Source organism: Talaromyces proteolyticus, assembly GCF_021365285.1.
Source record: "Talaromyces proteolyticus strain PMI_201 chromosome Unknown BGW36scaffold_7, whole genome shotgun sequence".
Lineage (NCBI taxonomy): Eukaryota > Fungi > Ascomycota > Eurotiomycetes > Eurotiales > Trichocomaceae > Talaromyces > Talaromyces proteolyticus.
The window spans coordinates 2,375,988-2,396,887 of NW_025764283.1; the positions used below are offsets into that span (position 1 = coordinate 2,375,988).

The 20,900-nt window shown below is 42.6% G+C and overlaps 6 protein-coding genes across 6 annotated transcripts; 3 read left to right on the forward strand and 3 right to left on the reverse strand.

Annotated features, from left to right (window-relative positions):
• Nucleotides 1-1,302: 1,302 nt before the first annotated feature.
• BGW36DRAFT_360548 (uncharacterized protein) lies at nucleotides 1,303-1,737 on the reverse strand (the record flags this gene model as incomplete). The annotated part of the gene is made up of 1 exon (XM_046214186.1): nucleotides 1,303-1,737. One exon carries the CDS (start codon nucleotides 1,735-1,737, stop codon nucleotides 1,303-1,305), a length of 435 nt encoding a protein of 144 aa, XP_046071669.1.
• A 2,686-nt stretch (nucleotides 1,738-4,423) lies between these two features.
• BGW36DRAFT_296759 (Pyruvate/Phosphoenolpyruvate kinase-like domain-containing protein) lies at nucleotides 4,424-5,609 on the reverse strand (the record flags this gene model as incomplete). Its single annotated transcript, XM_046211306.1, has 3 exons — nucleotides 4,424-5,046; nucleotides 5,184-5,331; nucleotides 5,391-5,609. 3 exons carry the CDS (start codon nucleotides 5,607-5,609, stop codon nucleotides 4,424-4,426), a joined length of 990 nt encoding a protein of 329 aa, XP_046071670.1.
• A 2,645-nt stretch (nucleotides 5,610-8,254) lies between these two features.
• BGW36DRAFT_381543 (alcohol dehydrogenase) lies at nucleotides 8,255-9,524 on the reverse strand. Its single transcript, XM_046216440.1, has one exon. It carries the CDS (start codon nucleotides 9,451-9,453, stop codon nucleotides 8,332-8,334), a length of 1,122 nt encoding a protein of 373 aa, XP_046071671.1. The 5' UTR covers nucleotides 9,454-9,524; the 3' UTR covers nucleotides 8,255-8,331.
• A 3,811-nt stretch (nucleotides 9,525-13,335) lies between these two features.
• On the forward strand, nucleotides 13,336-13,932 carry BGW36DRAFT_381544 (uncharacterized protein). The gene is made up of 2 exons (XM_046216441.1): nucleotides 13,336-13,356; nucleotides 13,416-13,932. The coding sequence occupies exon 2, from the start codon at nucleotides 13,648-13,650 to the stop codon at nucleotides 13,900-13,902; it is 255 nt and encodes an 84-aa protein (XP_046071672.1). The 5' UTR covers nucleotides 13,336-13,356; nucleotides 13,416-13,647; the 3' UTR covers nucleotides 13,903-13,932.
• Nucleotides 13,933-14,735: 803 nt separating this feature from the next.
• BGW36DRAFT_297410 (uncharacterized protein) lies at nucleotides 14,736-17,894 on the forward strand (the record flags this gene model as incomplete). The annotated part of the gene is made up of 4 exons (XM_046211355.1): nucleotides 14,736-14,881; nucleotides 15,007-15,319; nucleotides 15,389-17,058; nucleotides 17,129-17,894. The coding sequence occupies 4 exons, from the start codon at nucleotides 14,736-14,738 to the stop codon at nucleotides 17,892-17,894; spliced, it is 2,895 nt and encodes a 964-aa protein (XP_046071673.1).
• Nucleotides 17,895-19,591: 1,697 nt separating this feature from the next.
• Nucleotides 19,592-20,244, forward strand: BGW36DRAFT_360552 (uncharacterized protein; the record flags this gene model as incomplete). The annotated part of the gene is made up of 2 exons (XM_046214187.1): nucleotides 19,592-19,662; nucleotides 19,737-20,244. The coding sequence occupies 2 exons, from the start codon at nucleotides 19,592-19,594 to the stop codon at nucleotides 20,242-20,244; spliced, it is 579 nt and encodes a 192-aa protein (XP_046071674.1).
• Between the last annotated feature and the right edge of the window lie 656 nt (nucleotides 20,245-20,900).

Below are 20,900 nucleotides of genomic sequence, written 5' to 3' on the forward strand. Positions count from 1 at the left end.
TCCTCAAATAAAGGCTAACGGGCAGTTGGCGAGACCTTTTCTTTTAGAGTTGGATTAATAGCGATCAATCGAGTGGCATTGGCATTCGCACTTACTGCTGGCAGGAAATATTGGCTATTAAAATGTGATCTCATTGTGCTGTTTTCAGAATCGAGAGTTGAGTTATCCTGATCACATGCTAATACATAAAAATGTTGGTTGTCACAACATTGTTCTAAGTGCTGATCCTACCAAGAAAATGAGAGAACAAAGTGTGTTGTTATATATCCGTCCTTTAATCCCAGAATTGCCAGATTTTGCTAGACATTCATCGATCTTGCGAAAACTAAGCTGGAAATCTTGTACTTGGTTTATCCCTTGTGCTAATTTGCTGCTTAATGAAAGCAATTTTTTTCTTCAATCATTCCTTGGACAAAAGATGTCAGGCATGTTGTAATGGCATTGTTGTATGTACAAAGAATCCAAACCCTTTCTAGGTTAATAAACGGCAGTTTATATGAACAAGGCAATCCATTTTGGTGACATATAACACATACAAAGGTCCTCACACATTAAAGTAGATACATTCAAAATCATGGAAATATTCGATGCTGAGGTTTGATTGCAAGTCAAAAACAGAAAATTCTCAACGGAAATGGGATTTTTGAGAAAGTTTATAACTCAGTAAAAAACCGTTTTCTTTGAATTAAGTGGAACTTATTAAACGTTACAAATGAGGAAGCAGGAGCTCCTCGGGGTTTGAAATAAGTATAATTAAATGTTTACGGATTTAAAACTGTGAGATCTAAGGTAGACATGGGCCCTAACAAAAATCAACATCTACGAAAGGTTGTTGTAAACAAAGCTATTTGACGGCGGTAAGGGCCTCAAAAGAGGAGTTAATACTTGAAGAGATGAGCCAGCGACTAAAATATGTTTTCCTCTGCCCAGAGAGTGTTCATATCATGTCCATGAATAATACTATTCGGCCTGTGTGTGCCCAGAAAGCCCGTTTAAAAGCTCCAAAGTTTTGATACAGATAAAGAAACTCGGATTTTTCATGTTAAAGACTGTAAGTGATATAATGGGTGTGGTAGGAAGCGAAATGTATTCCTAGACCTCGGGTAGTTATTTAACGAAAAATACTTTATATGTTTATCTCGCGGTTCGTGATTCGGAATAGGTGCATACCGGCGTAGGATAAATTAGTTAAAACATGCTGCCTTTGGTGAGCTTACCGATTCTTACCTCTGGAAAACAATGGGACTCACCGAGTAACGATGAAAATTTCTGTCGCGCTCTATAAGAAGGTTGTAGTTCTTCTCATTCTTTCGGGGAAACCATTCTTTCCATATTGGCACAGTCAAAGCCATGCAAACACTCGATAATAGAAGTACTATTTACATCCTGAAGCTGGCACCAAAAACCCCCTTGATGGCATGTAGCCGAATAGCAAAATTCAAAATATTCTGTATCAGTGCTCATCCATGTGATATCGACAGTGAATGGAAGTTGTGAGTCAATGGCGAGTCCCTGTAATGGATAAGTCACGTAGCCGAGCTGTTTGCATGAGTTGTCGAAGATGTATGCAAACTCCCATATGATTGAGTACTTGTAGTTGCCATCGGTGTAAAGAGGCGAGCCTTGAAAGTTAAGTTGACACACGCCTGGCCCCTGGCTAGTGCAGTACTTGGCTTGTGAAATCGCGAGGAGCAAAGCAAGAGTAGTGATACTGTAAATAAACGCGAGATATAGCATGCTTCCTCCTTTTACTATGTGGACAGATAAATTGTCTGTAACCGTGAAAAACTAGTATTATACCTGGAGCTCTTCTCCTAGGCATCGAAATTACTGATCGTTTGCTGATGGCAAACTTTCAGATAGACGTGGAGGTAACATGGTAAATATAGAGATGATGTCTCTCTATGATCTCCATGTCTCGTCATAAGTACATTGGTTTTTTCTTTATTCAGTGCTTCGGTTAATAAATTTTAAATGTTGACCCTGTATCTATTGACAAATATTTATTTATAGATTGATGACTGCGCCGGAATAACCTATTGTTCTCATGGAACAATATTAAGCCCGCATTTGAGCAGCGACTGAGCACTTGCTGAAGAAAGCGAGACTGGAATAGAATCATTATTGTAAGGCATCAATTGATATTTATATCCGACCTCCCTGGAGCCTTGACACCCAGGTGCCAGCTTCGGTTGACGTCTGCTGACGTACGTGCGATATGTCCCCAAGTAATTCAAACAAAAATTCAATCCAAATTCAGCAAATCAACGCAAAGATCTTGAAACTGCCTATGGTAAGAGTGTCCGACTCTACCAGTAGAGCAGCTACCTTCTCCAGTGATACCCACGCCGCCGGAATATCACCATTGGCGCGCCACACTTACTGCAACTATCATGGTAGTAGCAATTCCCGCACTACCATAGAAGCTAACGTCATCAAAAATTTGCGGATACCTGTTCATTTTCAACACCCAAGCTTGCGAAAAGGTAGTTTGGAGAAACCTACCAGAATGCGCCGATAAACCCCCAGTGTCGTCTGACAAATGTTACCAAAGCCACTATACTGGCAGCGTCTTCCCGGTAATAATCAACCGCATACGTGATATTAATCAAAGCGCTGGAATATTCCCCAACACTCGAGGAATCAAAACGAAAATTGCGCGGGCATGTCATTAATGCAGTGCTTCTCGGACTCACTGCAATGTCTATACACCGTGGTATGGGTATGCAAGTTTTTTCTCAAGTTGCTCCTTTCTTATTTAAAATCAATTCTGGTTAATTGTTATAATAGTACGGCGCGAACTTTAAGATTAAATCAATTAACCCTCTGTCAGCCGGAAAATAGACCATTTGTACCACAATAAGAAGCCCTATGCTGAGGGTGAAATATTTTTGGTCTAGCGGTATTTGTGGCCAACACCTTTCTAGTCGTCGTTACTTTGGTAAGGAGAATTGGATCACTTTACTATCAAGATTAACTTTTCATGTTGAGAACTGCGCTTGCGGTAATCGTCATGTTATGCATTACTACGGGCATGTCGGAGTTTCGAAGGTGAAATGGAAGAGTTGCGAAATTGATAGCGGCATTCCTGAGATTATATCAGTGCTACATTTTTAAGAAGCTGATCCAATATTTGTCTTCATAATGTAAGCATGTTTCTATGAGGTTAGCGCGAAGGAAGGTGACTACATGTCTACTAATTCGTTAGCAATTAATTCTTCAATCCTGAGGGCTGGAGTGGCGAAATACTTATCTTTATTGGAGTTCCGTAATCCAGGCGTTTAGAATTGACTGTAAATGGTTTCCTAACAACAGGAATTCAGATATTGACTTTTAATAAATAACGTCTAGTAACGCAGGTTATAAGGGTGTCGATCACTTTCTCGGCCAGGTTCCGAGTAAGGAGCCCATAAGCCGACACAGAAAAATGTTATATTATTGATCTATCGAAAGATCAACAGTGAGCATCGAATAGGATCAGCAGTGCAATTATTCATCCAATCCTTCTAAATTCTGCTTTGGCGGCTTCGCTTGGCACCGGGAAAATGTGGATATGCCCGTCAAAGGATAGCGCAATGATTTCGAACTCTACTAGCAGGATTGTGAGCTAAAGAGTTTGAATAAATAAATTACATGACGCTGAAGAGAATATAACCAAGATGAGAGGATGGGCGGGTGAAAGGAATGTATGGTGATTCGCTGATACATGTGAAGATCTGGTTAGCCCGATCCGATCAAATCTTCACCATCCATACGCATCGACGGGCATGTTGTTTCATTGAAAATAATTTTTAGATTTTACTCATCAACAAGCCGAATATGTGTTTATATTGCATAAAGCGCGCAATTTAAAACACCAAAGCCATGCCAGCCTGTTCAAAGGAGGGAGACAGCAACTACATACAAACGTACTTCTTGAAGGAGACGGTCTTTTACATCATTACCAGCGAAGTCTGTATGTTATATTCATGTGGCCATAAAGTTTTCCAAGAGTTCCCGAATGCCAAGCTTCTGGTCATGTTCATGTTAGTTCCAGCAGTCCCGGGTGTTTCGATTGGATGCAGGGGGCATCATTGAACTAACATGGCAATCGTATGGTAAACTTGTATCACGGAAATTAGATGGACACAAACAGGAACTTCATTCTTGTTATTTACGAAGTGCCTCCGATGGTGCAAACACATCAGACACACGGACTACGCTCACGACCCACTACGAGGGAGTATACATTAAACAGAGGGAGGTAAATTTCAACCCTTAAGATAAATAATATTGAAAATTTTGTAGAAAGACCCTAATATCTCCTATGCATAAGGCGGGAGGACTCTTCCGAATTCTGATGATGTGCTCATGAAATAAGGAAAATAAAACATTGGGTGAAACTAGTAGTCTTGAAGCTATATAGAGAGATAAATACAGGTAATTACACTCCATTGGAGAAGGCGAGTCCTCCGGCATCGGCATCGATTTTCATTGATTGTGACAGCCCACAGACCTCAAAAAGCTTTCTAGGACCTAGGCCCTCGGGGGTGCCTACCACCCCTTCAGTTTTGAGTCTCTCCAGAGCAGATTTAATGCCCATGTAAGCCGGTGCTAATGAGGCAAATGAGAAGATCATGATGCGAAACCCCATCTCCTTAGCTTCATAGGTTGTAATCACGGGACCGGCACCATTTTCCACCATATTGAGTAACAGCGGCCAAGGGGCTAGATCTTGAACGGCTTGACGGGCCTGCTCCTTAGACGTGAACCCTTCCAGGAGGCCAACATCGGCACCAAGATCGCGCGCCGCTTTGAGCCGATCGATACACTCTTCGTAACCGTGCTGTTGTAGCGCATCAGTCCGAGCAATTAGAACGATGTCTGAATGCAATCGGTCCTTGGTAAGTTTGGCGGTACGAAGTCGCATTAGGTATTCTTCTTTGCTAACAACCTTCTTTCCAGCTAAGTGCCCGCATCGCTTACTGAGTACTTGATCTTCAATGTGGAATCCAGCCACGCCGGCTTGGATATATTGTTGTACCGACTTCGCCACCATGAGAGGTCCTATTTTGTGATAATGGTCCTGATTAGTAAATTTTTTATTTAATTTTTGGTGGATGATGGAAAACAAAACAAAAACTAAATTGACAGTCGGATCGTCATTTTGATAATAAAAATAAAGCTCACTCCTGACTACATACCTCCATATCCGGTATCCATATCCGCAATTAGCGGTGGCCCATTAGGATCGAGGTTAGCAATCATCTCTGCATTCGTTTTCATATCGTGAAGTTGAGCGAGACCGAGGTCGGCCATTCCTAGTCGAGATGCTGTAGTACCTGCGCCTGTCTACGAAATTAGCCTTGTTTCATGTCATATGTACAACGTAGTGAATTAGATGGACACACCATGTACATGGCTTTGAAGTCGAGTTGCATTGCAACACGTGCTGACAGGCCATCATAAACACCGGGACAAACAATCAATTCATTTGTTTCGTTCAACATGCGACGGAGCTTTGTTGATCCGGAAATAGGTAGGAAGTGAATATCAGGTTCCTGTTCACGCCCTGACCCATTATTGACATGATACTGGCCGTTGGGACCAAGCGTTATGGTAATAGCCATGGTGTTCAAATAATATCTTCGAGTATAAATCCAGCAATTTAGTAGAATAATCTGGCGTTTTGAAGATGAGACAACACGTAGAGAGTAAAAGCAGTCTAGGATTGGAAAGAAAGGAAAGGCAAAGGTAATCTTCAGGGAAATATGCGTTATTTATATACCTCTTTGCTCTTTCCTAGTAGCCAATTATGGTGTCGCACTCATCAAAGATAATACTCGGTGGTCCTGGTATAGTGTCGATCTAAATAATACCAAGACGTTCCATTGCATGCTAATCGCGATAAGTTTGCACTTTCCCGGGCCTCCACTTCGTACTACATCATATCCTACCAACATGCCGAAATGACTGTATGCGTGTGGGTGCATGCAGTGCGAGGTTTGATTTATCTTGTGGCGTTATTACTGCCCGACCCGTCGGCATATACTCAATCCTGATCACTTCTTCTAGGAATTGCTTTTTCCTTTTTTTTTTTGCAATTAGATTTACTTCCTGCGAGAGAGTGAAAAGGACTTGTTCAGAGACTCGGAAGTGATTCTTGGCTTTCTGTATACCTTGGCAATGCCAACTATAGTTCAATACGCCCCGTGTGACGGTTCTGGCAACCCTTACTATATGAGAGAGTAGTAGCGAGGATTCGCCATCCTCAATATTCTGCAGATTTGGCGTAGCAGCTTACTGAGCAAATACTTCCGCTTACGAGGTTGTGACCTTGCGTACACCCCATCCGGTGCTTTTACTACGCATGTCAGTCCCATGGGTGGTATATGCAAGCGATACTTCATATCAATACTCAATAATCCACTATGGTCGGATAAAACTGTCTCGTGGAAGCCAAATATCAATTACTCCGACCAACCCCGAACTGTAGCTTTGTTGAAACGGAAGCAATATTGTCAATGAAGTGCTGAGGAGGACCAAGTACGAGCGTGATAACTGACTATTCAAAGATTTAAGCCTACTAAAGCATAGTAGTTGGCATACATGCACATGGGTTGCCAATCAATTTGTATTACAGCCACATGACAGAAAAAGCAACGTCTTGTCCATGCATGCTTATCTCGGAGGTGACCTCGTTGAATAAACAAATCCACTCAGTCTTATTATTGAGAACCAAAGCATAATAAATCTACCACCAGTGTATGGCCAAGAAGAAAAGCTGAAGCAGCGGGCTGTTCTTTACCCTGGCACGACATGGTGGAGCTTGGCAAGAAGCGCTTCATTCTCCAGTCCGCGCGGTGGAATCACTTGGCAACCCCTCCCCTCCTTTTTTTTGGCCTGGTAGGTGTTTTCCCTGCCGGCTGAATAACATGTATGCATGATGTTGTTAATGGCACTGATGGTAGTAGTCTAATCATTTATATCCGTGTGGCGAAGCCTAAAGAGCTAGTCAATAGTGGCCAAATAGACAGTTCAATGTCCGATATGTTGCCAAGAATCCGAGATGGAGCCCCCCTTTGTAATTTTTCTCTCCAAATACTCTGAACCCTTCATTTATCTCTAGGCCCCGGAATAGAGCTAATACGTGCCAGCGATCAGGCGGCACTTTGAAGATCCCATCAGATGAGCAGGACTAAGCGGACTTACTGTCGCGGACTTCTCGGTCTAGACAGCAGCACAGCCCCCAACATATACAGGTCACTTGGGTCTTGGCATCTTGGCGACGGAATCCTCGCGCAGTCACGAGCAAGAGTGGTGAATATATCTAACATTGAGGTAGAGAGTGGATGCCGCATTCTGGAGGTGGCTAGAGAAGAAAGGGCGATTGCATGGACTCCCGATATATTGCCTTCTCTCCTGATGATAGGGCCATCAAACACATTGATGCATCCATAATATCGCCGAGCAACCTTTTACATTGTCTAGTGTATTACTTATTGCCTAGGTAATAATATGGGAATACTTGACTTGAATGGTTGGGTTAAATCAAGCTATTGCTTTGTAGAGGCGATATACAACTTGGAAAGTGAACCCCAGATTGCTTATCAGATTACCGAAGAACATCTCAACAACCCGCTCTACATTTCTGCTTACAAGACTTACAAGGCTGTGGACAAGCCAAATCATGCTGGTGTATGTTTTATTGCCGTTTGATATTGCAAAAAGCTGCACTCTACCAGACCCTACACCAGAACCACCTAACCTTTTCGTCGATATTGTTTAGCATTTCAAGATGGAAATTTATAAACAATCTTGACAAGATCGCGTGATACTATCGATTACTTCATTTCAACCGAGTAATAACCTCCACCGTATTTATTTTCTCCCCGATCCATTAAATCACCACAGCGATTAGTATTATTATTTCGCCCGTATACTCTACATATACTTCAATGCTGTATAGATTAAGCTGGTTGGCTCGATTTGCTACAAGATTTTGGAACGGCGACATTTCACTACATAGACATTAGAAATCGATGCAAAGCCTCTTCATTATCCAGTTGACCAATTTTTCGCACTATTTTTTTTGGAGTTATGTCGGGTCTTGATTTGCGTGTTAAGGTTTCTAATTTTGAAACTAATATTTAATTGGAACGTCAAGCTTCACGTGTGTTGACATCACATATGTATATCACTCAGGTAGATTGAAATTACTGCGACCTGACTATTCAAGTGGTTCATTTGTTTTCAGTTTATCCAAAAAATTATTCTGCGTTTCATATGCAACGCTACTCGTTGGGCAAGCTATTTCTGAACTAAAATGGGAATTGTCTCTAAGAAATACAATCATGGTATAAAAACCGCCGGAATATTGCTTGTCTTCGCGAACGCAAATGCTTCTTCCCAACTTTCCAAAGTAAATTCCTTGGTTTGTGAGTTATCCAGTCTCAGCACTCCTCTTTCTATCAATTTAATGAGCTGTTTGATATCGTCTCGGGTACACATCCATGTTCCCTGGAGTCTGATATTTGCATGCATAATCTTCGAGTGTGGAATTGGGATGTCGTCTTTGTACCCACCCATCAGACTAACTCGGCCTTCGTGACGCAGGGACAGAATGGCTGCTTTAAAGTGGGATGAGTTAATGGCAGCTCCTGGAGAAATATCGAAAAAAGCATCGATGGGTTGAAACTTTTGCAATGCTTTGACATCACTCTCAACAATGCCGGAAATAGGCAATGTTTCGAGCATGCCGCGGTGTGATAACGGTGCCATTTTATTAGAAACCTCCTTCAGCTTGGAGGCATCACGACCCATGGCAATGACTCTCGCTCCCATTGCCAGGGCTACTTGCACGGCAGCACCACCGAATCCACCTGTAGCCGGTGCCACAATTACTGTCTGCCCAGGTTGCAAGTTTATATCTCGGAGTCCACCGTACGGGACTAGCATATGTCCAATTTCTGTCAATTGCCGTGGTAGGTAGTTCAATCCTCCATCCGCTATGGACCCCAGCAGCACTTTCTCGTCAAGGCGATCGCAGTTCTCTATGGGGATCTTTGCATATTCTGCAAAAGTGCCATGACGCCATTCACCATGCATTAGCCTACGACTGCCATCGGTATGACCTTCGTGGAGACCGAGTATGAAAATAGAACCGGGATCATCGCGACCGCGAATCACGCAGTCAACAAAGACTAAATCACCGATATTCAAGGTTGTTGCATCGGCTCCTAGAGCTGCAATGCGACCAATAGCGCTGGTCCCAGGAATCATTGGGGTAGGATATGGATACTGGCGTGTTCCATCGTAGACGTCCTTCATGTACGATATGATTCCGGATGCAATAATGCGGACAACAGCACTCCCTGGTGTGGCTGTTGGAATATCGATTTTCTTAACGACTGGAGGCTGGGCATATACCTCTTGAATGAGAGCGCGCTGTGTTTTTGGCGTACCCGTGGCCATGGTTTTACACGAACTGTATTTCTTCGTAGTGGGCTACCGGTATATCCTAAGTATTCGTTTATGAACTGATTGCATCCGTACATGTAGTCTTCAACTATTTTTGCTTGGACTGGCGGAAGGCAATTATATACTGTTGGATCCTGTCCATTGATTTGCTATATTCTCCAAATTTTCGATTCGGGGAGACTCTGGTCCCGGACGCGAGGTATTCGCATCGCATTCCTCCGATGTGAAACGGCAAGGCAAAGAGACACATAATTGGCATCTACCAATGAGAGATGCTACAGTGCCAGGTAAAGAATGTGTATGGTTCTACAGTCCCATGACCTGATGGAGATTAGACGTGGAGATTGGAAACGATCTCGGAGATTGTCGGGCTTAAGAATCCATTTCAGATGAATTCGTCCACGCCCGACGACAAATATGACACACCTCCGCATTAAATTCGACAAATTTCATAATTCACCTAGTATAAAGCGTAAATACATAAACAAAGAAATGTTTGATTAAAGAATTTAAGCCATGGATTGAGGACATATGAGGTATATGCCGAGGCCTTAATGTATGTGGTATACACTCGTAAAGGAAAAGGTTTGAACATAGTATTAAGGCTTTCTCCCCTTCGCCCGTATTTGCACTAGTTTATATAGACTTCTTGGGTTCCCGCCCGTAGACAATGCAAAAAGTTCAACATTATCAATATTGGTATGGGGAGGGTTTCTACGTACACCATTTTTGTGGTGCTATATTTAATTAAACCTTTGACATCCTACTAGTAGTACTGCAGACCTTGAGGCACATGATAAAGTCCCACGACATTGAAGCATTAGGCCATGCCATGTGAAGGTTAAGGTACTAATACGCCTCATCATACCTGAGCTCTATGCCGTCGCATAAAATACAGACTGGCATGTTTGAATGATTCCTTGAAAGCTATTGAAAAATCCAAGTCCCTGCTTTATTTTCAAAAGACAGCCAATATAGTTTCAAGTCCCTCAACCGTGGATTAAGCGACCCCCTCTTTGATTCCGTAGCGAGATAGCGACCAGTTCTTCAGCGTCTTTGTATGTAATGACGATATCTTCCTTTGATTTTATTATTTTTAACCCTACGTTCCTTTGCACAGTGGGTATTATATGGAATAAATAATAATATCAATACTTTGTCATTGTTCTGCCCGGACTAGCAGGTAGATGTCAATTGACCTTACCGATTTCTCTCTTATGCAAAATCGGAGATGCTCCGAGACCTCGATTTTTACTGTCCTTACATAGCCCTCATATATTATTAATTGGACTGGAGATATATTATTGGACTCAAGTTCATTTTCAACTATCTTTAGTCAGGAAGCGTGGGATCTAGCACAGATTTTGTCACATAGCAATACTCAGGAACTTTAGCGATATCCGCTCAGCTGTCCAACACATTTAGAAGATTAGACTAACATTCTCATCACCTCCACCAACAAAGTATTAAGAAAGAAAGAGAAACAGGAAAAGAACTTTCGGATTTCATAAAATATGGAATCACAATGAATGGATATTATAATTTGATGCACTGCTTAGCTTGAGCATCACCTTTGCGTGTCCGGCTTATTTTAAGTATGATTGCAATAAGAATGTCCACATCTCAAAGTTCAGTAGCTTCGTGATGATAATGATTATTCTGCTTTCCAGATTACATGAGTCCTTTTTGTTGTCCTTTTGGACATCTTAAAGATATGTTGAACTCCATGTTTCCGCTAGGCTAAAAAGCGAACGGTTAATAAGCTCTAGCCATCATAATTACATATTATGTAAACAAGATAATGTCAACATTTGCTCTGAAGTTTTTTATTGGCCAGTACATGCCGAGCTAGCCTCAGTATGACGGTCAGCGAATTAGCTTATACTGTTCAAGCTTCTAACTAGTTCGTAGTCAGCATGGTTGAGCAATCCTGCCAAATGCAACCAACTAAACCCAAGTGGATTCGACCATCCCCTGATAACATTACAGGGTTGTTGAATCTTACATGTAAAGATCCACGGATTCCAAGCCAGAGGATGGTTCATTTATAGGAAGGTGCAGCAGTGCTTCAGCATCTGCTTTTAGTAGTTGAATACCAAGATACTGAAACCAGTAATATCGGCGCTACACCATAGCACAGGAATGACAAGCAGCGCTGCAGTGTCTCCCTCAAGCAACTTTAAGCTCCAGATTCGCGCTTCCTCTTCCCCCACCAGGCAGTGTTGTCATAAGAATCAACATCTCGCTGCTCCGAGGCTGTGGGAAGAGCAGTGGCTGTGGATGTAAAGAAGTGCTATAGCGGGAATATTCTTCATGTAGATACAAGAAGTACTATAGCAGCAATGTTCTTCATGTTGACCCAAGAATTGGCAGACTTAAAATTTTCAGGTATCTTTTCAGACTTAGTTTGTTGAATATTTCTAACATCTCAAGAATTAATTGTCTCCTTTGAGGGAGACACAACTCATTTATAACTGAGATTTAAAGAATATGAACCGTCGGCGCTACACGGCATCCAGGGCTAGTGGCCAATACCGAGAATATCTGACATTTCAGTCGGGAGAATTGGAACAGCTTAAACTCAGGTTCATTACATTAAGGGAAACGATTGCACAATTACATATGCACTTGATGCAGGATAGATAACATAGCTCAAAGCCATGCTTTTGTTCCAATACCACTTCCACTTTCTTGCTAAGCCCAACAGTGAACGCAATTGAAGTCTGACGAACCAGGTCAAAGGGCAGGGGTATCAACAATTTAGAGTTTAAACCAAGAAGCGTACGAAGTACGACCTGTTCAATTGTTGGGTCGCAATCTATACGAGGTTCCACCATATTCCTCAGGCTCTTAGTCTATACACAGCCATTAACCCCATCTGCCCCGCATTAGTTCCACGTAATGTATTTATATCCTATGAAGCAAATATATTTATTTTCTATGAATATCAATAGCGTGGCCACTAGTGAACAACTCTCCATCTCTACAGTAGCATGATAATGTCGAAAGTGCAGTGGAGTACCATTTTAGTTTTAGCTGATCTCCGTGTACCAGTTCTATTCCAGAGAATCCTTTAATTCATACGGCATACGGAACATATGATAGTAATAATAACAGAATATTCTCGACTCCTGCCTTTCTAAAAATACACACTCAAAATATCGAACCATGCCCTTCCTCGCACGACATTGAGTCTTAGAAACTAGAGGGCTTTTCTAATTTCATGTCGATTAATTTCGCCTTTTGGAACTGGCAAAATAATAGAGGGGCCAAGCACGAATACAGACCAATATCGATAGGGACTTGGCGGCTATGGCCTATAAAACATCATACAAACATTTGCACACGGATTCAGTGTCCGATGAAGACGACTCAGGAAAGCTGAGGTCATGGCAACCAGCCCGATCCCTCGGATATCGATGCAGTCGATACCTTTACATAATTAATATAGTGGTTTCTTGGACGCTAGTTTTGGGCCTTTCGATCACACTGATCCACGATCGCACGACAGGTTTAGATAGATTTCGACAACATAAATTATACCGATTCCAACTCACGTATTTTCCGGCTTAAGATGCCATTGATTACGAAGTAAAAGTATTTCACAAATGACAAGAAGATATGCCCAGCGAATTTCAAGGGCCATCTTTTCCAGAACTGGACCGGGCGTAGGAAGGCCTTTACGGTGGTAAGTTTAATTCAAATATCAACGAAAAGCGAAAGGAAATAACATGAAGAAAAAAACAATCAAAAGTTAGGTGGAATTTCGTCGATATCGAAGGAACAAGCCATGATGCTTGTGAATTATACGACTGAAATTCCTGGCCATGGGGAGAATATGTTGTGCAGCTCGACGTCTTCCACCAGTTGCATTGTCTTGTCAGTAGTTCTTTGTTTCTAATGAGAGTTCTTTTTAGTTGACAGTTCGGAGAATATGATTCGTCAGGAACTGGCACCTGTATATTTCACTAGCTGAAATGATATGCTCAACTCTACTAATATCGATTGGAGGCCACCAAAATGCCCGTACAAAGACATACCAATGATGGAAGGGAATAAAATGAACCCCGCTCATCCTGCGTATTGCAATGAAAACATGGGACAGTCATTTATGAGCCACGCCGACGTATCAATTGTTGTATGTATGACAATGGGACGACGAGCGAGAAGCAACATATGGATACTTGAATGTGGCACATACGTGTAGGAATTATGAGAAAATTCAATAGTGGGCAAAGGAACGGGCATACAACGAGGAGTTTGACCACCATGTCAAAATTCCCATTGAATACACTGTCCCGATTTATGACTAGGTGGATAACACAGTATGAGAGGTGGAATATTTATGTAGATATATCCACAGGCCAGAATCGAAGAAATAATAGCTACGGGTGTCTGTTGCAGCAATGGGGGAGGATTAGCCTCAACTCGATAATAGGCTAGAATATTGCTGGATCGCTTTTTAGTCTAGGAGTAATTAATTCAAAGAGTGAAGGGGGCAAACTGACTGGCCCACTGTTTGGTCGGTTGTTGTAGACGCCACCGCAGATCGGCACACTAACATATACAGCCGAAGCTTTCTAGCTACGGCGGACTAAATCGACTTTGACAATGCAGGCTTTTTTCGTTCGCAGTCCTTCCACCCCTAGTATTATTTTTAACCAATTAAACCATATATTTTGAAATAAAATGAAATATTCACACGAATTTATTACGAATTTAACTAGTGGCCTAGTTTCTTACTGACAACGCCATCTCGGAGGGAGTAAGTTATATATATTTTAATATTACAATATTACTGTCTAGTATAAACTAATTTGAATTATTATTGCTAGCTATATTATATAAACCAATAAGATCTCTTAAGTTATGTAGTAATCAAATGAAAGTGTGTAGAAAATAAATCATGTTTTCGGCAGAAAATCAAATTCATTGCATTTGTCCTTAAGATCGATGTAGTCCGCCGTACCAGCCGAGAAGATTATTTTAACACTTGGCAAATGCAACTATTAATATTTCTTCGCGCTTACTGTTTCTTGTGTGTTCCAAGAACCAAATACACCCTCCTTAATTGATCAGCAAATGTCTTTTCGTTCCATATCACCAACTGCTTAATTAGTCGTGCTCTATAATCGCCGACTGCCTTGTACGCAAAGGACGCAATGGCGGCAATTCCCGGAGAAACCTCTTTGGATTCCACTGCGCAACAGGTCAACCGACTACAATCACCCACGACAGGCGTCATTCCGAAAGATACCGCGAGGTCGAAGGGTAAAATGGGTTTACCTGCTTTCCTAGACCATTTTAATGCGCGCGACTTGAAAGTGTTCTTTCGGTGCTGGGTAGCCGCTTGGGTGGCTTGCTTATTGTTCATCATCAACCCATCGTTGCGCAGTCTTGGAACCGCCACTTTTTTTGCCTGGTGAGCTTCTTTCTATATTGTCTTGCTGTGAAATGAATATGTATGAATTGGGGGTAAGAGAGAAGAGAAACAGAAATACATAGTGTGAATGAGCTTGACTCAAACAAATATTAACATCTCAATAGTATGGTGCAATTCATGCTTCCTCCTTCAGGAATTGTTTCTATCTATCTGCTTGGGTCACTGACCCTTTTAATGGGTATGTTTCTGGCCTGGGGATGGGGTGTCATCGTGATGAAGGCTGCACTAGCCGCTCGACCGACGGCAGAGACACAGGCTCGTTACGCATCATTGCAGCAGGCGGCGAAGGCTCAGGCCAATGCTACAGGTATCTCCCCTGTAGCTGCCGCTCAAATTTTGATATACGAAGGATACATGTTGGATGTGCGGGTTACGGTTGTTACATACTGCCTCGTTTGCACGTTCATCTACTTACTGGTATGCATGTGCTGTTTTGCGGCTTCTCCGTATCCTATGGAAATATGAAGACCGATTGATTGGTGATAGGCCCGACTACGCGCGAGTAACCCCAAAGCAACCTTTACTGCTATATTTGGCACTATAATATCTGATCTTTTTCTTAACTACGCCCCCCTCTTTCCTTCATTCCAAGGAACGCTGCCTCTGACGCTAATCAAACCTGCCGCTATTGGTGTGGGGTTGGGATTTGCCTGTTCGGTTTTTTTGTTCCCTCGCTCCACCTCGCATGTAGTCCTTGATAGTCTAGAGGATATGATGGAACATCTCAAATTGCCATTGAAATTTACAGCATCTGCAATTGGGAAGAGAGAGGAGAAAGACGACCTGGACCATCTACGTCTAGTCCAAAGTAGAATCATCCAAGAATATCGGAAGATGGAGCCTGCTTTTGCATTTTTGCCATTGGACTTTTCTGTCGGCTATTGGGGTGCTCGAGATGTTGAAAAATTCAAGGAGCCGACGCGGAAACTGGTGACGGCTATTCTAGCACTACTGGAGTTCCATGTGACTAGAGTCTACAGTGCGTCTCGTAACGAGGATATCCTGCTGAAATACGGAGATAAAGCCCGACTTCAGAACGAGATGGATACAAAATTTGATCATGATATTGGTAGGTATCAGCGCTCTCAACTTGCTGAGATGTTGGATGGGTTTCGCAACGCTGGTGACTATCATCTTAGCGGTGCGGCAATTCAGGAACTCGTTGGAACTGGCACATATGCAACTGAAGTATGCATTGAAGCATTGGATCTCTTAAAACAGTGTATACACATGGCGAACTGCCGAAGGTGGTTTCGACGTCCGTCGAAAGAAGACCATAAGGCGTTGTGTAGGCGTATATATACTGCGCTTGAAGATCTGCGTCGTGTTCGCACTTCTTTTGTGCATGATATGACGGAGACCCTGATCGCTAATTATACAAGTTTTTTCGAAGAACTAAGCTTTACGAATGAGACAAAAAAGCAATTGAGGGATCTTGTGATTAGCATGGTCTTTGAGGAGCATATGGCGAATGCAATAGATAAGACGGAAGCATTGATGATGCAGATTTATACCGTCTTCCATACCTCCAACCGAATTCGATTGTGGTGGCCTCTCAGTCTAACTCGTGCTACTTCTTGGGTAATTGGAAAGGATTCCAAAGCACCAATGATGACTCCATCTGCGGATGATGACCCTGATCAAGCCTCCGATCTCATCAAGGTTGCAGAAGAAAAGCTTAGAATTAGTCGTGGATATCGTACAAAGCAACGGAATGCTGTTGGCCGAGCCATCCTAGGAACATACCACTGGTTTACCTCGAATTCGGGATTATATGCCCTACGAATGGTCATTATTACCATTGCTCTGGGTATACCCGGTGTGATTCCACATACCGCAGGTTTCTACTACCGCCAGAAAGGACTATGGGGATTGATAATGGGGCAGACTAGTCTTCTAGTCTACATGGCCGACTTCACATTCTCCGTAATTTCTAGAGTAGTGGGTACTGTTGCCGGTGGTATTTTGGGATTGCTGGCTTGGTATATTGGATCTGCTCAAGGTCCTGGGAACCCCTATGGACTAGCTGCAATTGTCGGAGCCATGCTTCTGATATTTGTCTGGGTGCGGTTGTATTTGCCTCCGAGTTTGCTCCAAGGAGGGATTATGGGTGGCGTAACCTTCTTATTGGTGATCGCATACAGTTATGATGATACGTGAGTGGAATAAATTGGAAACATTAGGAACTTCAGAGCGATACAAACCAGCTAATACACATTCCAACAGACACATTTTTCAATACGGCAGTCCTGGTGTAGGGTACGCTGTTTTTTATCGGCGAATGGTCCTCGTCTTGATTGGAGTGGGAGCAGCCATAATCATTCAAGTTCTGCCACGTCCGCCATCTGCTTCAAAACACGTCTGCAAAAGTCTTTCGCGATCGATTCGCAGCTTGTCTGACCACTACGCACTACTTCTCTCTTGTTGGGGACATTCTCAAGATCATGGAAAGCTTCTAGCAGAGTCAGTTAGCCTTCAATTAACGCAGTCATTGGTCGGATTAGATGACCCGATAGCACTCCTGCGGTTTGAGTTCTCTAGTTCTCGCTTTGATAGCAAATCCTTAACTGACGTGAAACGCCTTTGCCACTCCATCAACCTGAACCTGCGTCGACTGCTTGTTCTTTCTGGGTCGTTGCCACAAAGCTTCCAAGACCATTTGTCCCGTCAAACTGGATTAATCGACCATCGCATTATTGGCGAGGTCATGGCTATTTTAGCAACCTGCGAGCAGGTGTTGAAAACAGAAGATTCACTGCCCGAGATCCTCCCAAGCCCACTTGTGCGGCGTGCCTATGAATACGGTGCTGGTCATCTAGGCGAACTTAAAATCAACCCAGAGCTGGTTCGAGACGAGGAGTATCGTAAATTTTGTGTTGCTTTTAGCGCTTACCTCAATTTCCTCGGCAGTATTGATGAACTTGTTCTGGTTATGAAGGATGCTCTGGGAGAGGCACACTTGGTATCTAAGTCGTTGGCTGATTTAGTTTGAAACAATTGAGAGGGTCAATTGATATACATACATACATACATACATATATATATATATATACGGGCAGGCAGCATTACTTAAACATGAGCCTGGGATAATGAAACAGGATATACGTAGACTAGAGACATTGCAGAAGCTAGAAAAGCAGTAGTGCAAGGATGGGAATGACCCGCACTTGTGTATTGTCCTCTATGTCGATTATTCATCCACCACAGTTCTTTGTGATGTCCTCCCTTCTCGTGGCCATTATTGAACATGCACTTCGTGAGCCAGTTTCCAAGCTCTGTCAAGCAATCAATAGCAACATAGTGACTAACGACCAAGCTCCGTCATTTACCAGCAAACTCCCATGGCGTAGTGGAGGATCTATATATATCATCAATTGGAATAAAATTTTCTGTAGCCTACATGTTTTATACAAAGAACGACGAGGAATAACCATACCTTGGTCATTGAGCTTCTTATGCCATTTTTAGAGCTCCAACAGTGATAAAGAATCCCATGGCCGTCTTGAGACATTGATGAATTCGGATGTTCCAGTTCCCGTGGTGCAATATCAATTTGCCCGACGGTTAGACCGATTCCTTGCTGCTTATAAATGATCGTAGATATATTTTACTGAGTTCCTCCGTAGAAAAAAAATCACGCAGTCCTAGTTACATGGTCATGTCTGGCGGCATCACGTAGGTGGGTATCGTTTAACGTTTGTCAGATTGGTTAGCAATCTACGGCTTTAAGGTTAGCGTTGAGCGAAATGCCGAACTATTTAGAAAGGACAATATTTTCATATTTGGAGTATATGAAGGGATGGCTATGGTTTCTATTTGATATATTTTGGTAATGATTCGAACATTAGAACCATCATTTCATTATTTGCGAAAACTCGTTCGGAATTACCGCTGCCCTGGATGAGTATCAAAGACCTCAAAGCACTGTTCGTACTTCTGAGCTTCTTTATTCTTCTAAAACAATCAAATATTGTCAGCCAAGTCGAATGGGGAAACATTGCTTATTGGAACGCGGAGCGTTTCTTGAAGTTGCATTGAGCGCATCTGAACATTTCAAGGGTTGAGTGTGTCTAAAAACCAGTCGCACATATAGTGTTGTGAAGATTGCATGATGATCAAATATAAACCTATATATTTGGGTTCTTCTGGACTATTCATGAGTGCTGTATCAAAATCTAGAAACCGACCGCATTTATATGTATCAATTCAGCCTCAAGCCGCCCAAAACAACAAGGGGAAAAAGGAAAGAAAGAAAAAGAAAATTGTAAGTAAACTTATTTGCTATAATTAAAACAAAAAAAGAAAAAAAGAAAACTGTATTACGAGGTAATAGTCGCAACACACACTAGTATTGCGACTAGAGTTCTACTCAAGGCAACAGCAGCGCGCAGCCGAACCATCACAGGCAACTTCATTACTGTTAAGTCGCACGTAGTACGGATCTTATTTTTCAGTCTTGTAAATATAACTACGCTGATCAACAAGCTTAGCTCCCTAGCGTCTTGGCATAGCCCCTATGAGGTCCCACAGCGAACCATAAGATGGAACCGTAGCGTGCGCGGTGTGTTGGTTAGGAACTTAGGCACTCATCGGAGTGCGAATTTCCGCTTGATATCAACGAACTCGCTCATCTTCTTCACTTTTTCTTTCACTACCGTGCTGTGTGCTATCAATACCCCGGGCTTCACCATGAAGTTTATGAACTGCTTGCCCCTCACTTTACTAGCGCTCTGTGCTCGAGTGTCTCAGGGATATACGAGGTAATTTTCCATGCCTGATGACATCTTCAGAAGAGCTCTACTGTGTCCGTGGCTGACCCGTATTTGCTCTGCAGCAGAAGTACAACGAACACATCCACGTCCTTCTATCTCCAGATCCAAAAGAGTTCCAACAAGACACTCAACAGCTACTGGGGCTATGTCGACCCCTATATCTCCGCTGACAACGGTGTAGCCTTCCAGTTCATTCCTGAGAAGAGCAAAGCCACCAACTTCTCCATTGAGAACAGCAATCTAGCCGGCTACATGCCTGGCTATGTCGCTGGCAGCACCAACGCTGAAGGCACGCCGTCCGGTGACGCCATTTACATGTCGCCTCTAGAACTCCTTAATCAGGGTGGTGAGCCCGTGGTTACGGCTAAAATTGATGCAACCACTGGTGTCGTCACACTAAGTAACACCCTTGGCGATGGTACAAACCGCCAGTTACCACAAGCCTGCTTCATCTCTAATTCCGCCGGCCCTTCCGATTTTTCATTGCCCGTGCTTGTTGTTGGCGAAGAATATTTCACCTCTGATAGATGTGCAAACGTCACTCTCTATTGGATTCCCGCTGTCAATTAATGGAAAATATGGACATTTCTATTGTTCAATGCACCTTTGAACTATGGCGTGGTAAGACATTTGGATCTAGTAGCGTATAACCCTTTTATAGAGCTTGAAACATCTACAGTCATCTGACAGAACTTTGAATATATATGTAGTATTAACATTTTCTGCCTTTCGCTGGCATTTGCACAAATTTATATAGACTAGACTTTTTGGGGTCCCGCCCGTAGATAACGTAAAAAGTTCAATGTTATTAATATCAATATTGGAGGAGCCCCTAAACCCAATCCACTATTATAATGCTATATTCAAACCTTTGTCGCCCTACTGTATGTCATTTGAAATTGAAAATTATAATAATCGGTGGAGCTCCCCGCATTACCTTAATGCCATAGCATAGAACATCAGGAACTTGATCTACTTGCGATTCGGTACTACTGACGGAGACGAGAAGGTTCACGATTTTATTTAATATCTAGAATATGGACGTGTTACCAGAACATTTAGAAGATTTCATGTGATTGTGAGGTTTAATCTTCCGTCATGATTCCAATATAGTGAAATAGCACTTGCCTCTAGGGCCCTTCCCCGATATCCTCATTTTCAAAGTCATTTCCTTCCCGGTACCATCTAAGAAATTCTACGATGCGAAGGGGAAGGTACGGATGTAT

What these genes read in the sequence shown, in the direction of transcription:
- BGW36DRAFT_381544 (XM_046216441.1), top strand. Translation starts at nt 13,648, where the DNA reads ATGTGGCACATACGTGTAGGAATTATGAGAAAATTCAATAGTGGGCAA.
- BGW36DRAFT_381543 (XM_046216440.1), bottom strand. Translation starts at nt 9,453, where the DNA reads ATGGCCACGGGTACGCCAAAAACACAGCGCGCTCTCATTCAAGAGGTA.